Source organism: Stegostoma tigrinum, chromosome 3 (assembly GCF_030684315.1).
Source record: "Stegostoma tigrinum isolate sSteTig4 chromosome 3, sSteTig4.hap1, whole genome shotgun sequence".
NCBI lineage: Eukaryota > Metazoa > Chordata > Chondrichthyes > Orectolobiformes > Stegostomatidae > Stegostoma > Stegostoma tigrinum.
In genome coordinates, this window is record NC_081356.1 from 52,967,934 (window position 1) to 52,979,946 (window position 12,013).

The window sequence follows — 12,013 nt, forward strand, 5'->3', positions numbered from 1 at the left end:
AGTTCTGGGACAGGAGGGATCTATACCGCTGGGATGGACTCAATATTCTGGCAAAAAGAGTAAATAGGGTGGTCAATAGGACTTTAAACTAGTATGTAAGAGGGAAGGGAGGAATGAGCATACAGGGAGTATAACAATTAATGGAAGGTAAAGCAGCAGGTTAGCAGGTGACAAGGAAGATTCAACTCCATTGAAAATTAGGGAAAAAGTTAAAGGGAAGGAGAACTCAAGAGCTGTTAGTAATGGAGGTGATAGGACCCAAAAAGAAATGCAAAAACTGGCATAAGGGCACTTTATCTGAATGCTCGGAGCATACAGAACAAGGTGGATGAGTTGACTGTGCAAATCATGGCAAATGGGCATGATTTAGTGGCCATTGGAGAGACATGGTTGCAGGATGGTCATGACTGCGAGTTAACTGGTGTTGCTCTGATTTTTAAGGATGATATCAGGACAGTAGTGAGAGATGATATAGGTTCTACTGAACAAAAGGTTGAATCCATTTAGATGGAAATTAGGAATAGCAGGGAGAAGAAGTCACTGATAGGTATGGTCTAAAGGCCACCAAATAATGACATCGTGGTGGGGCGGGCAATAAACATAGAAATAGCTAATGCATGTAAAAATAGTACAGCAATTATCATGGGGGATTTTGATCTACACATCGATTGGTCAAACCAAATCGGTCATGGCAGCCTTGAGGAAGGGTTCATAGAATGCATCTGTGATAATTTCCTTGAACAATTTGTAATGGAACCTACTAGGGAGCAAGCTATCCTAGATCTAGTCCTATGTAATGAGACAGGTACAATAAATGATCTCACAGCTAGGGATCCTCTCGGAAGGAGTGGTCAGAGTATGGTCGAATTTAAAATACAGATAGAGCGTGAGAAGGTTAAATCCAGTACCAATGTCCAGTACTTAAACAAAAGAGACTATGATGGGTTGAGGGAGAATTTAGGTAAAGTAAAATGGGGGCAAAAACTTTATGGTGGGTCAATTGAAGAACAGTTTAGGACCTTCAAAACAATTTTTCACAGTGCTCAGTAGAAGTATATTTCTGTGATGAGGAAGAATTGTAGGAAAAGAAATAGTCAGCCATGGATGTTAGAGGAAATAAAGGAAAGTATCAGGTTAAAAAAAATACAAAAAAGCAAAGATTAGTGGGAAACTAGAAGATTGGGAAATCTTTAAAGGCGAACAGAAAGCCACAAAAAAAAGTTATTAAAAAAAGTAAGACAGATTATGAGAGTAAATTAGCTCAAAATATAAAAACAGGCAGCAGAAGTTTCTATAAATATATAAATTGTAAAAGTGGGGCAAAGATAAACATTGGTCCTTTTGAGGATGAGAAGGTCAATTTAATAACTGGGAACGAGGAAACAGCCAAGGCATTAAACAGATATTTTGTGTCGGTCTTCACAGTGGAAGACACAAATAACATGCTGAAAACTGATGGCAAGAAGGTTATAGAAGTTGAGGACCTAGAAACTATCATTATCACTATGGAGGCAGTGCTGGGCAAGCTAATGGGACTAAAGATAGACAAGTCTCCTAGCCCTGATGAAATGCATCCTGGGGTACTAAAAGAGGTGATGGGGGAAATAATGATTGCACTAATAATTATTTACCAAAATTCATTGGACTCTGGGATGGTTGGAGATTGGAAAGCAGCCAATGTGACACTACTGTTTAATGAAGGAAGTAGACAAAAAGCAGGTAGCTATAGGCCAGTTAGCTTAACTTATGTAGTGGGGAAAACGCTTGAATCTATTATTAAGGAAGAAATACCAAGACATTTGGATATAAATTGTCCCATTGGGAACATCCAGCATGGGTTCATGAACGGTAGGTCATGTTTAACTAATTTGTTGGAATTCTTTGAGGATATTACTTGGATGGTGGACAATGGGGATACCTGTGGATGTGGTGTATCTGGATTTCCAGAAGGCATTTGACAAGATGCCATACCAAAGGCTGATACATAAGATAAAGTTTCACTGTATTGCAGATAATGTATTAGCATGGATAGTGGGTTGGTTGACTAGTACGAAGCAGAGAGTAGGGGTAAATGGGTGTTTTCTGGTTGGCAGTCGGTAGCTAGTGGTGTGCCTCAGGGATCAGTGTTGTACAATGTACATAAATGATTTGGAGTTGGGGACTAAGTGTGGTTTGTCAAAATTTGCACATGACACTGAGATGAGTGGTAGAGCAAAGTGTGCAGAAGACACTGAAAGTATGCAGAGGGATATAATCTAAGTGAGTGGGCAAAGTTCTGGCAGATGGAGTACATTGTTGATAAATGTGAGGTCATTCATTTTGGTAGGAATAACAGCCAAATGGACTATGTTTTAAATGGTAAAATATTGCAGCACACTGCTGTGCAGAGGGACTTGGTGTCCTTGTGCACGAATCGCTAAAAGTAGGATTGCAGGTGCAGCAGGTAATCAAAAAGGCAAATGGAATTTTGTCTGTCATTGCTAGAGGGATGGAGAGAGGCTATGCTGCAACTGTATAGGTTCCCGGTGAGGCGACACCTGGAGTACTGTGTGCAGTTTTGGTCTCCTTACTTGAGAAGGGATATACTAGCACTGGAGGGGGTGCAGAGAAGATTCACTCAGTTGATTCCAGAGTTGAGAGGGTTGGATTAAGAGGAGAGACTGAGTAGACTGGGATTATACTCATTGGAATTCAGAAGAATGAGGGAAGATCTTATAAAAACATATAAGATTATGAAAGGAATAGATAAGGTGGAGGCAGGGAGGTTCTTTTCACTAGCAGGTGAAACTAGGACTAGGGGGCATAGCCTCAAAATAAAGGGAAGCACATGCAGGACTGAGGTCAGAAGGAACTCCTTTGCCCAAAGGGCTGTAAATCTGTGGAATTCCCTGCCTGGTGGAGCGGTTGAAGCTACCTTGCTGAATGTGTTTAAGGCAAGGCTAGATAAATTTTTGAACAGTAAAGGAATTGAGGGTTATGGTTTGCAGGCGGGTAAGTGGAGCTGAGTCTCAAAAAGATCAACCATGATATTATTGAATGGCGGGGCAGGCTCGAGGGGCTGGATGGCCTACTCCTGCTCCTACTTCTTATGTTCTTAAGTAATATCTTTACTGAAACAATTTTAACTTTTATTCTTGTTTAAATTAATAATTTACAGTTTTTTGCTGCAGAAAAATGTGAACATAATTTCTCTTTGCCAAATCTGAAACATATCCAATGAATGGCTAATTATCTTTCAGAGGCATAGAAAATTTTGACAATTCTTCCTTTGTTCAAAATCTTTGAAAAATATTTTGGGACATAGATTTCTAACACAATTTATAATTCTACTGATTTTGCAGTAAGGATGCTGTAATCACACATTGGAGTCTAATTTAAAAGTGCTTCATCATTTGGAATTGGTGATATTCTACCCTTTACCATAATAAATTGTTTACTTTTATTTACAATATAATTATGAATTACAAATAAAAAAAAACTCTTCATAGTATCTCAAGCTTAGATGCTATCCTGATACAACAACTTTACATTTGACTTGAACTTAGGCATAATAAATTGTGCTAAGAATATTCATTGCCAACACTGTCTTTTATTCAACCAGTTATCTAATTTCATCCTTCATAATATTTTAAACTTTAGTTATTTGTAAGGCGGCAATATAGATAATATTTTGGAATAAAATTACCATTCCTGTGCTCCCCTACAGTCAAATAAAGCTCCAAACTCCTTTTTCCTTCCATTTAAAGGCAATTTTATTTTATTTAAAATAATTCTTTACATATTGTACTGCATATTTTATTTTCCAAAGGTGCCAAGGGAGCTGCTACTTAATGCATCAACAGTCTTTCAATAGACAGGGAACAACAGGGAACTCTATTCATGTCACAATTAAGTGGGGTTTGCAATTGTGTTAATTATTGTAATGGTAGGTATATCTTTTCTTATGTGATTTTATTTGCATTAACATCTCTGGAAAAGAATTCAGTGCTCAATTGAATTGATGATTCAACTGCTCAATAATATTGGCAGTTGAATCATCATCAAATTAATGACTGCATCTAGTTGGTGATGGACTTGCTTCCATTATTGAAAAGTGGTGCAATGAGCATCCTCTTGCATATGCTCCCTCTCCACCGCAAAGACATAGTTTGTATGTACCATATCTTGATATCATTTTCTTCTCCCTAATTACACAGTTATCAAAATCGAACATGATGTCCCTCCACTCCATTTCATATTTTCTGAAAGTGCTGATAAGTGTAATGAGTCACCTACATACTATGTCACATATGGGGCAAACGATGTTTATGGGTTAGATAGATGAGTTGTTTGCAGATTTGTGAATTCTCTTTGATGTCTCAACTTTGCCTCTACACATTCCCTGTGAAGTATATCAATGTGTTTGATACCTTACATATTGCACAGTCACTAGTCATGAGCCAGTGGTGAGGATATTTGATTTCTCCAGGGTTAAGGACACCTATAAATCATTTACATTGTTTACTTTGATTTATAACATAATTATGAATTATAAATATAGACATAATAATTATAATAATATATTATATGATTCTATATTGGGGAGGCGATGGCCTAGTGGTATTATCACTGGGCTGTTCATCCAGAGACCCAGATAATGTTCTAAGGGCCCATATTCAAATCTCACCATGACAGATGGTGGAATTTGAATTCAATAAATATCTGGACTTAAGGGTCTAACGATGACCATGAATCCATTGCCATCTGGTTCACTAGTGTCCTTTAGGAAAGGAAATTGCCATCCTTACCTGGTCTGGCCTACATGTGACTCCAGATCCACAGCAATGTGATTGACTCTTAACTGCCCTCTGGGCAATAAATGAAGTTTAGCCAGCAAAACCCTCATCCAATGAATGAATTATATATATAATATATATAATATCCTGTTGCAATAGAGTTCCAAGTGAACAATTGTTTTCGGAGTCTTTGTCATATGAATGTCATTAAGAATGTGTCCCACCCAGTGAATTTGGTATCTAGTGGTTATTACCACGATACTACTAATGGTAGCTTGGGAGAGGATGCGCTCGTTGCACTGCTTTTCTTGTCACTTGATTTAGAAGGTCTTGTGATGGCACCACCATGGCCTGGATGCATATGGCAATCGTCATTAAATTTTCAATACCAAGTACTGTTGTGAAACTAATCAGAATTATAGATTATTTGTGGGGGATTTAGGATCTAGGAAGTTGGAAAATGTGGCATTGTAACTTTATTAGAGGATGACTCGTCTTACATAGCTAAGAAGAAAAAGCTGTAAGTGGGTAATCTCCTGAGCACTAACTCATTGAGCATCGCCATAAAATAAATTCCGGTGAATGAGGACAGGATCAGCTCAGCTTGGATGTCCCCGGTCAGCAATAGTTAGAAAGGTTTACGTGATAAAGTGGTAATTTGGTAAGAGTATGACCAGGCCCGTGCACCAGTGCGCGAGCGTGACTCAACTCTTTCTGCAAGGATAGGCAATGAGAAAAATTGCTTTCAGTCGTCAAACTGTTATTAGGATCGATTTCAATACTTCAAAAAGCCTGAACTTCCAAATACGTTTTCCCAGAAAATCTCTAAAGATTTCCCGTTGTTCACTCAGCATATGGTATTATTCTGCAGAGTACAGCGATGGCATTAAAGTACAACCGACTCTTATTGTGAAATGAATCACGTGCCATCTGTCGACAGCAAAACAGGAGGTGATCTAATCCGATATCCTGGGCCGAGAGTAGAGCACTGCTTCGTCGTCGCCTCGCCCCCGCCCCGGAACACAGGCGGAAAGCGGTTCATCTGACCGTGCGCCAGACTGGTTTCCATTCTCATTGCTAACACCACTGCAGGTGCAATATTGGACTCATCGCGGCGGCATGTGGACCTTCCGATCATCGTTCCCGGTTTAATCAGCGGATCCCTTCCGAAGGTAAAGTGTTCGACAGTTTCCGTGCATGGAAATAATTAGTGGGCTCATGGCCATAGAAAATGATTCAAATACATATAGCACCGCAGTTACGACCTTGCTATTGGTAATTAGCAAATTGGCAGTTATTGGATGTGTATTTCAAATAAATTGGACACGGCGTACTTTCTAGGAAAGGATGTTTGTACCTACCGGTTTAGAGCACAGCCGCTGGTGACGCCTTTACTTATACCAGCCTGAAGGTGAAGGAACCGGTAACCGATGGAGTCCCAGCATTTCCTGGATCTCGGGAATGGGTGTGCCCTTGCTTCGGTTTTGCAGAACGATCAGACTTTCATTTTAAATTAGACCAAATTTCAACAATTTTATTGCAAATTACAGTTGAAATCAATGATCAAATGAATCCAACTGTCTGGTATTGTGGGTCCGTGTGTGACACTTTAATTTTACCTTTTATTAAATATGTCGAATGCAAGGTGTTTAATTATTGGGGAACTGTATCTAGTGACGGGACCCTTGTGTCCAAAGCTTTAAAATGTTGCATGATGGAATGCCGTCCAATCTGACAATAACATCGCCTCTTAAAACTGCATTTTAAATCTAGATTGATCTAACAATGAGGCGCAAAATCCTCTTCCGCAGTGCTCACGTGTGCCGATCAAGAATTCTTCAGCTCATTTTGCAAAGAAATGATGGATGTAAAGATCAGCCTCAATCAATTACAAAATTGCTAAATTGGAAATTGCTAGTGTGGCTCTGCAATGGAGTTGCGACCACGATAGCGTACCGGGGGTTATGGCCATTCTGTCAGCATTGTATAGATATTATCATTCTTGGAGAATGTAGCCTAGCCACTATGTTATTCAGACTCAATATTGTGCAAGATGTATTGCCCTCTTGGGCATTTCTGGAATTTTAACTGTGCTGCTCCTGCTAGGCTTTGCTGAAAGGAAGAGGAAAGATTAGGGCATATAATCACGCGGCTAAGGACTAACTGAGGCATAAATGGACTAGAGGTTTGAGGGATGACGCTACCTGCAACTACTTCTGACGCACCCCGTTACTATGAAAATCAAAATAATAATGTAACTGATTATTAAACAGCCACTGGTATCCCTGTCAGAGTTATGTTTCTGGGATGTATCAGCGATTTATCATTTAGTTGCTACAACTTACTTTTGGAAGTCAATCAAAGCCGACGGATGCCTTTAATCGCGGTGATTTATTGACAGAATTTTTAATCTTCAAAATCATTTACTCGCAACTCAGAACTTCAGTTTCAACTTTGCTCAGTTTCCAACAAAGAATATTCGCTGAAGAGTATGTATATGACTTGCAATTTCGTAAAAATGGCACAATTAACTTCTCACAACCCAGTCTATATTTCTGAGGACCTTTCATTTCCCAATAGAGGAAACGAACGGTGACTCAGACCACAAAGAGCATTGTGTATGCACCTCTTGGCTGCACCCACGTTTTTAATCGGATTCACTGTATTGCCCCATTTAAAACAAAAAAAATGGCCGTAGTTCAGGTCCTAACGGTAGATATTTCTCCCTCTGTCATACATAAGGTTACTTAACTGGAATCCAAAACGAATGCAACTTTTTCTCTAGCTCTCAATGCTGTATATGGCTGCTGAACTTTCGATAAATTTCTTCAGATAAAGTCCAAAGATATGTAGTTTTGATGGATTGGCCATGCTAAATTGCCCATAGTGTCCAGTGTTGTGCAGGCTAGCTGGATAAGCCGTGGGAAATGCAAGGACACAGGGATAGGGTGGGTGTGGATGTGGGTGGGATGCTCTTCGGAGGATCGGTATAGACTAGATGGGCCGAATGCCCTGCTTCCTTGCTGTAGGGATTCTACGATTCTATGAAATACATAACACCGAGTAGCCCAGTTCTCCTGAAATAAGACAGAACAAAACTTAAACATCTAATGTTTGAATTGGTCAGCAATTCTCGTAATATTGCCTTTTTAGACCACATTTATGATTTTTTAAAAATGTGTATTCGCTGTTCCGGAAGTGATTTGGGAGGATTGGCTGCCGAATTGTTGGGAATGTCAGCCGTTTGTTGACTTTCAAGCCTTGGTGGCATTGCCACTGTGACAGAACTATTCCAAATTATGATAGAAAATTATGCGTGAGGTCATCAGTAGCTAGCTCTGTTTTGTTTTGTTAGCTTTGTCCACCCCAAGCGCAACATCTGTATCCCTGTGTGTTGATATTTGGAAGTATTGGATATTGAGGGGCTTAAATTTCTCTCTACCTCTACCCAGGTATGGTAGTGTAGTTTAGCCAGTTATGTCAAAACAGATTACTGAGATGGACATTAGATGTGTTCAAATTAGATATGTCTTCCCCAGGATGTAAAAAGTATTTGAATTCCTAAATGTGTCTTTCATGACATTTTTGAATTGTCTCATTGTAGCCTTCTGAAACTTACTAATCAAATATAACCAACAGAAAAGTCCAATTTTTGAAACAACGAAACGAAAGCATCGAATCCCGGTGAAAGCGTCAGAAATTTGCCCATTAGTTTCGTAGTTGAAAAGTAATAGTATCCCAGATTAAACATGGCAGGCTAGTGAGTAATAATTGACCTTTCGTAATCAGAAACCAATTGAACATGGTTCTATTGTTCATCTGAAATGTAGCTGATGATTCGCAGGCTCTGTACTTACCTGTTTATATTGTATAGCTTTTTTAGATAAGTATCCAAATTGTCGGTTTGTCAAAGCAATTTAATATCCACGCAAGGCAATAAATGGCCATTTGTATTACCATGCGTTGAACAAAAAGCATGTACGCTTTTCGATGGAAAAACATGAACTTTGGCGTAATTTAAAACGTCATTAAAATGGTTCCATGAGACCTTTTTTAAATGTATCTAATGTTTGTTTAAGTTCGAACGACTCATGAATATATCCCCCCAAAAAAGTAGAAAGGACGACCAAAATGAGTAGGCCTCCTTAATAAGACAGATTTAATGTAACTGTAAAGCCAGCTAGGCTTTACTGCTCGATGTAGGAGTGTTATTTTTCAGTCAGGTGGCGCAGTTTGAAAGCCCCGTGGCTACACTATTTAGGCTGCACTTTAGGGAGCTGGACGGACGCGCTCTAATTGGTGATGATGATGGCCCTTGAAAATGGATGAATTGCAGGTTATATCGTGAATATGAAAGCTTGCCAGTGCTTACAGACGAGGAAAGCAACCGGGAAATTAGAATTAAAAATGCTGTAGGCATTAGGTCTGCAAAAAAAAGTGAAAAAAAAAACTCGATATGAAAACGCAGTCTTGAAAATACGCAGCAGGACTGATACAATCTCAAAGCGGAGATTGGACAGATTAACGATGGGGGAGCACACTTTTTAATCGGAAACCTAAACTGATGACTCCTTATCCAGACGTTGACTGATTATACCTAGAATTTGTTTTTCAATTTAAAAAAAATCAAAAGCCTGCTATTTGCAATTCCCTAATCCACCCACTTGTTTAATTTTTATGACAGCGCCTTTAAAAATAGTGACTAGATTGTACAAAAGTAAAGATTTGTGCTGACCAAACTGCCTGTTATCGTGCACTATTAAATGTTAATTTAGAAATAGTATATTTTTTTAGTGCTGACGGCGCGGATTTGATACGTGCTGTGGTCCCTCACTCTCTCCTACCCATGGAAGATTTATTAGCAGCATTGGTTCGAATTTAACAGATCCATGACCCTCGATGCAGTATTCTGACAACCAGCACCAAGACGTAGCAGTCAAAATTGTTGATGACGATAGTCATATCCCCATCTCCCTGATCATAAAGAGCGTTCTAAACAAACCAGATACGTAATAACATCCCTGCATAGAAAGCTCCCTGCTGCCTTAAGTAATCGGACAGAAACTCCCCCAGCCCTTCTGGCTCTTTCACGATTAATCCTGTGCAACCTTTAGCAACGATGAGTCCTCAAGATTTGGCGCAGCGCGGCTCGACGCAACAAATTGGAATATTGTAGCTTTCGCTGTTTCGTAATGTAACGTTTTCATTTATGTTTTAAAATTTTAGCATGCCGTAAGCAGAAGCTGTATCATAGGGTTAGGGCCGTGTGTGTTTGGAGGTGGTCTTTTTGAAAGGCGCAACGGTGTGGCGCGTGTTCTGTGCCGATTTCTGATCCGTGGCTTAGATGCGAAGGCGACCGACTGAGAATATGCACTTCCTCAACGGCCATCTGCTCTGAGCAGCCCAGCAGTGCAGCGTTGAGCCGGTACTGTTAGCTCAGACACACATTCTCCTATTCTAGGAAAGCAACTGCACTCCATCAGCCCGTCCGACTAGCTTTGAATCTACAATGGATCTTAACGGGAAATATTAATATTAAATATATATATGTACGTATACACGTTTACGTGACCTGAGTTTGTGTAATCTGTTCTTTCCCTTTGACTGTAGGTGATAGTCTAAGGCAGCCTGCAAGATGCCAGAACAGAGCAACGATTACAGGGTTGTAGTATTTGGAGCAGGGGGCGTGGGGAAGAGCTCGTTGGTCCTGAGGTTTGTCAAAGGGACCTTCCGTGAGAGCTACATCCCCACCATTGAAGACACTTATCGCCAGGTCATCAGCTGCGACAAGAGCATCTGCACTTTACAGATCACGGACACCACGGGAAGTCACCAGTTCCCGGCCATGCAGCGGCTCTCGATTTCCAAAGGACATGCCTTCATCCTCGTGTACTCCATCACTAGCAAACAGTCTCTGGAAGAGCTGAAGCCCATCTACGAGCAAGTGTGTCAGATCAAGGGGGACGTGGAGAGCATTCCTATCATGCTGGTGGGCAACAAGTGCGATGACAGCTTGAGGGAGGTGCAGGCGAGCGATGGCGAATCCCAAGCCAAGCGTTGGAAGTGTGGTTTCATGGAAACCTCGGCCAAGACCAATCACAATGTCAAGGAACTCTTTCAGGAACTGCTGAATCTGGAGAAGCGCAGGGCAGTGAGCCTACAGATCGACGGCAAGAAATCCAAACAGCAAAAGAGGACAGAGAAACTGAAGGGGAAGTGTGCCGTTATGTGAACTGCCTCAACCCAATAACAACAAAATACATACATTACCTTCTGGACACCGAACTGAGCAGATTCACAAAAAGGGGTCGGCTCGGTGACCCTGTCGCAATCGCATGGGTCTTTCTCAAAGGAAACGTGCAGTTTTAAAATTTCTTTTAAGCCGAAATTACGTTTCAAAATCAAGTCCAATTTCTGAACCGTCAGTTTGCTATGATGTACGAGGTGTGCATTCGTAAATGATCTGAATGCACCTCGGATATTTATATTCCGGAACGAAGCAGCTAGTAAAAGCACATTCATTTTGACGTGATCAGTCGTGGATTTCTTTTTTAATTTATTAAAGCATATGGACATATTCACAACAAATAGCACCTTATTAGCGCGAGCAGATGAACTTTAGGCCTTTTTTCGAAGTAAACCAGGGAAATAGTTTCAATCAATATGGTTAAACGTCATAATAATGGACTTGATTTAAGCTATATCTACAATAAATACATTTGAATTTGCATGATGCTTTACATTTAAAAACAGTCTGAAGTCAATGCAGAAAGTTCAATCCTGGTGAGTTTCTCACTGCAGCAGCAACACTTTTTCTTGTTTCTGCAACGCCGCCCCCCCCCCCCCCCCCCCCCAACCAACAAAGGCAAGAGAGGGGATTGTGGGAAATCAAACAAAGGTATAGTACATGATCATGCATATCTTCATTCATTTAGCATAACATCAATTATGCAAGAAATAATTACACTGTATTCTCTTTTATTTATTTAATACATGTATAGAGAAGGTTTGTATATCTGTAGATCACTTTTCGCTCTCAGTACACCAGAAAGGAATTAAGAGGGAGAAACTTTCAGACTAAAAAGCAAAAACAACAAATAATTCGGTCTAATGTTATTCCTCATTTGAAGAAACTCCGCAGAAGCTGAAATATATTCAACTAAAGTATTGATCCCAAGGACAGAAAGGATAGCTAGTTTGTACAGATTATTTCTTCCAAACGCTCCGCATGGAAATGT

The 12,013-nt window shown here is 40.1% G+C and overlaps 1 protein-coding gene across 1 annotated transcript; it reads left to right on the top strand.

The window, feature by feature from the left end:
- Positions 1–5,710: 5,710 nt before the first annotated feature.
- LOC125451348 (GTP-binding protein Di-Ras2) lies at positions 5,711–11,619 on the top strand. Its single transcript, XM_048528375.2, has 2 exons — positions 5,711–5,947; positions 10,386–11,619. The coding sequence occupies exon 2, from the start codon at positions 10,411–10,413 to the stop codon at positions 11,005–11,007; it is 597 nt and encodes a 198-aa protein (XP_048384332.1). The 5' UTR covers positions 5,711–5,947; positions 10,386–10,410; the 3' UTR covers positions 11,008–11,619.
- The last annotated feature ends 394 nt before the right edge of the window (positions 11,620–12,013 follow it).

Excerpts from the sequence above, each read along its gene's own strand:
- LOC125451348 (XM_048528375.2), top strand. The coding sequence starts at position 10,411 with ATGCCAGAACAGAGCAACGATTACAGGGTTGTAGTATTTGGAGCAGGG.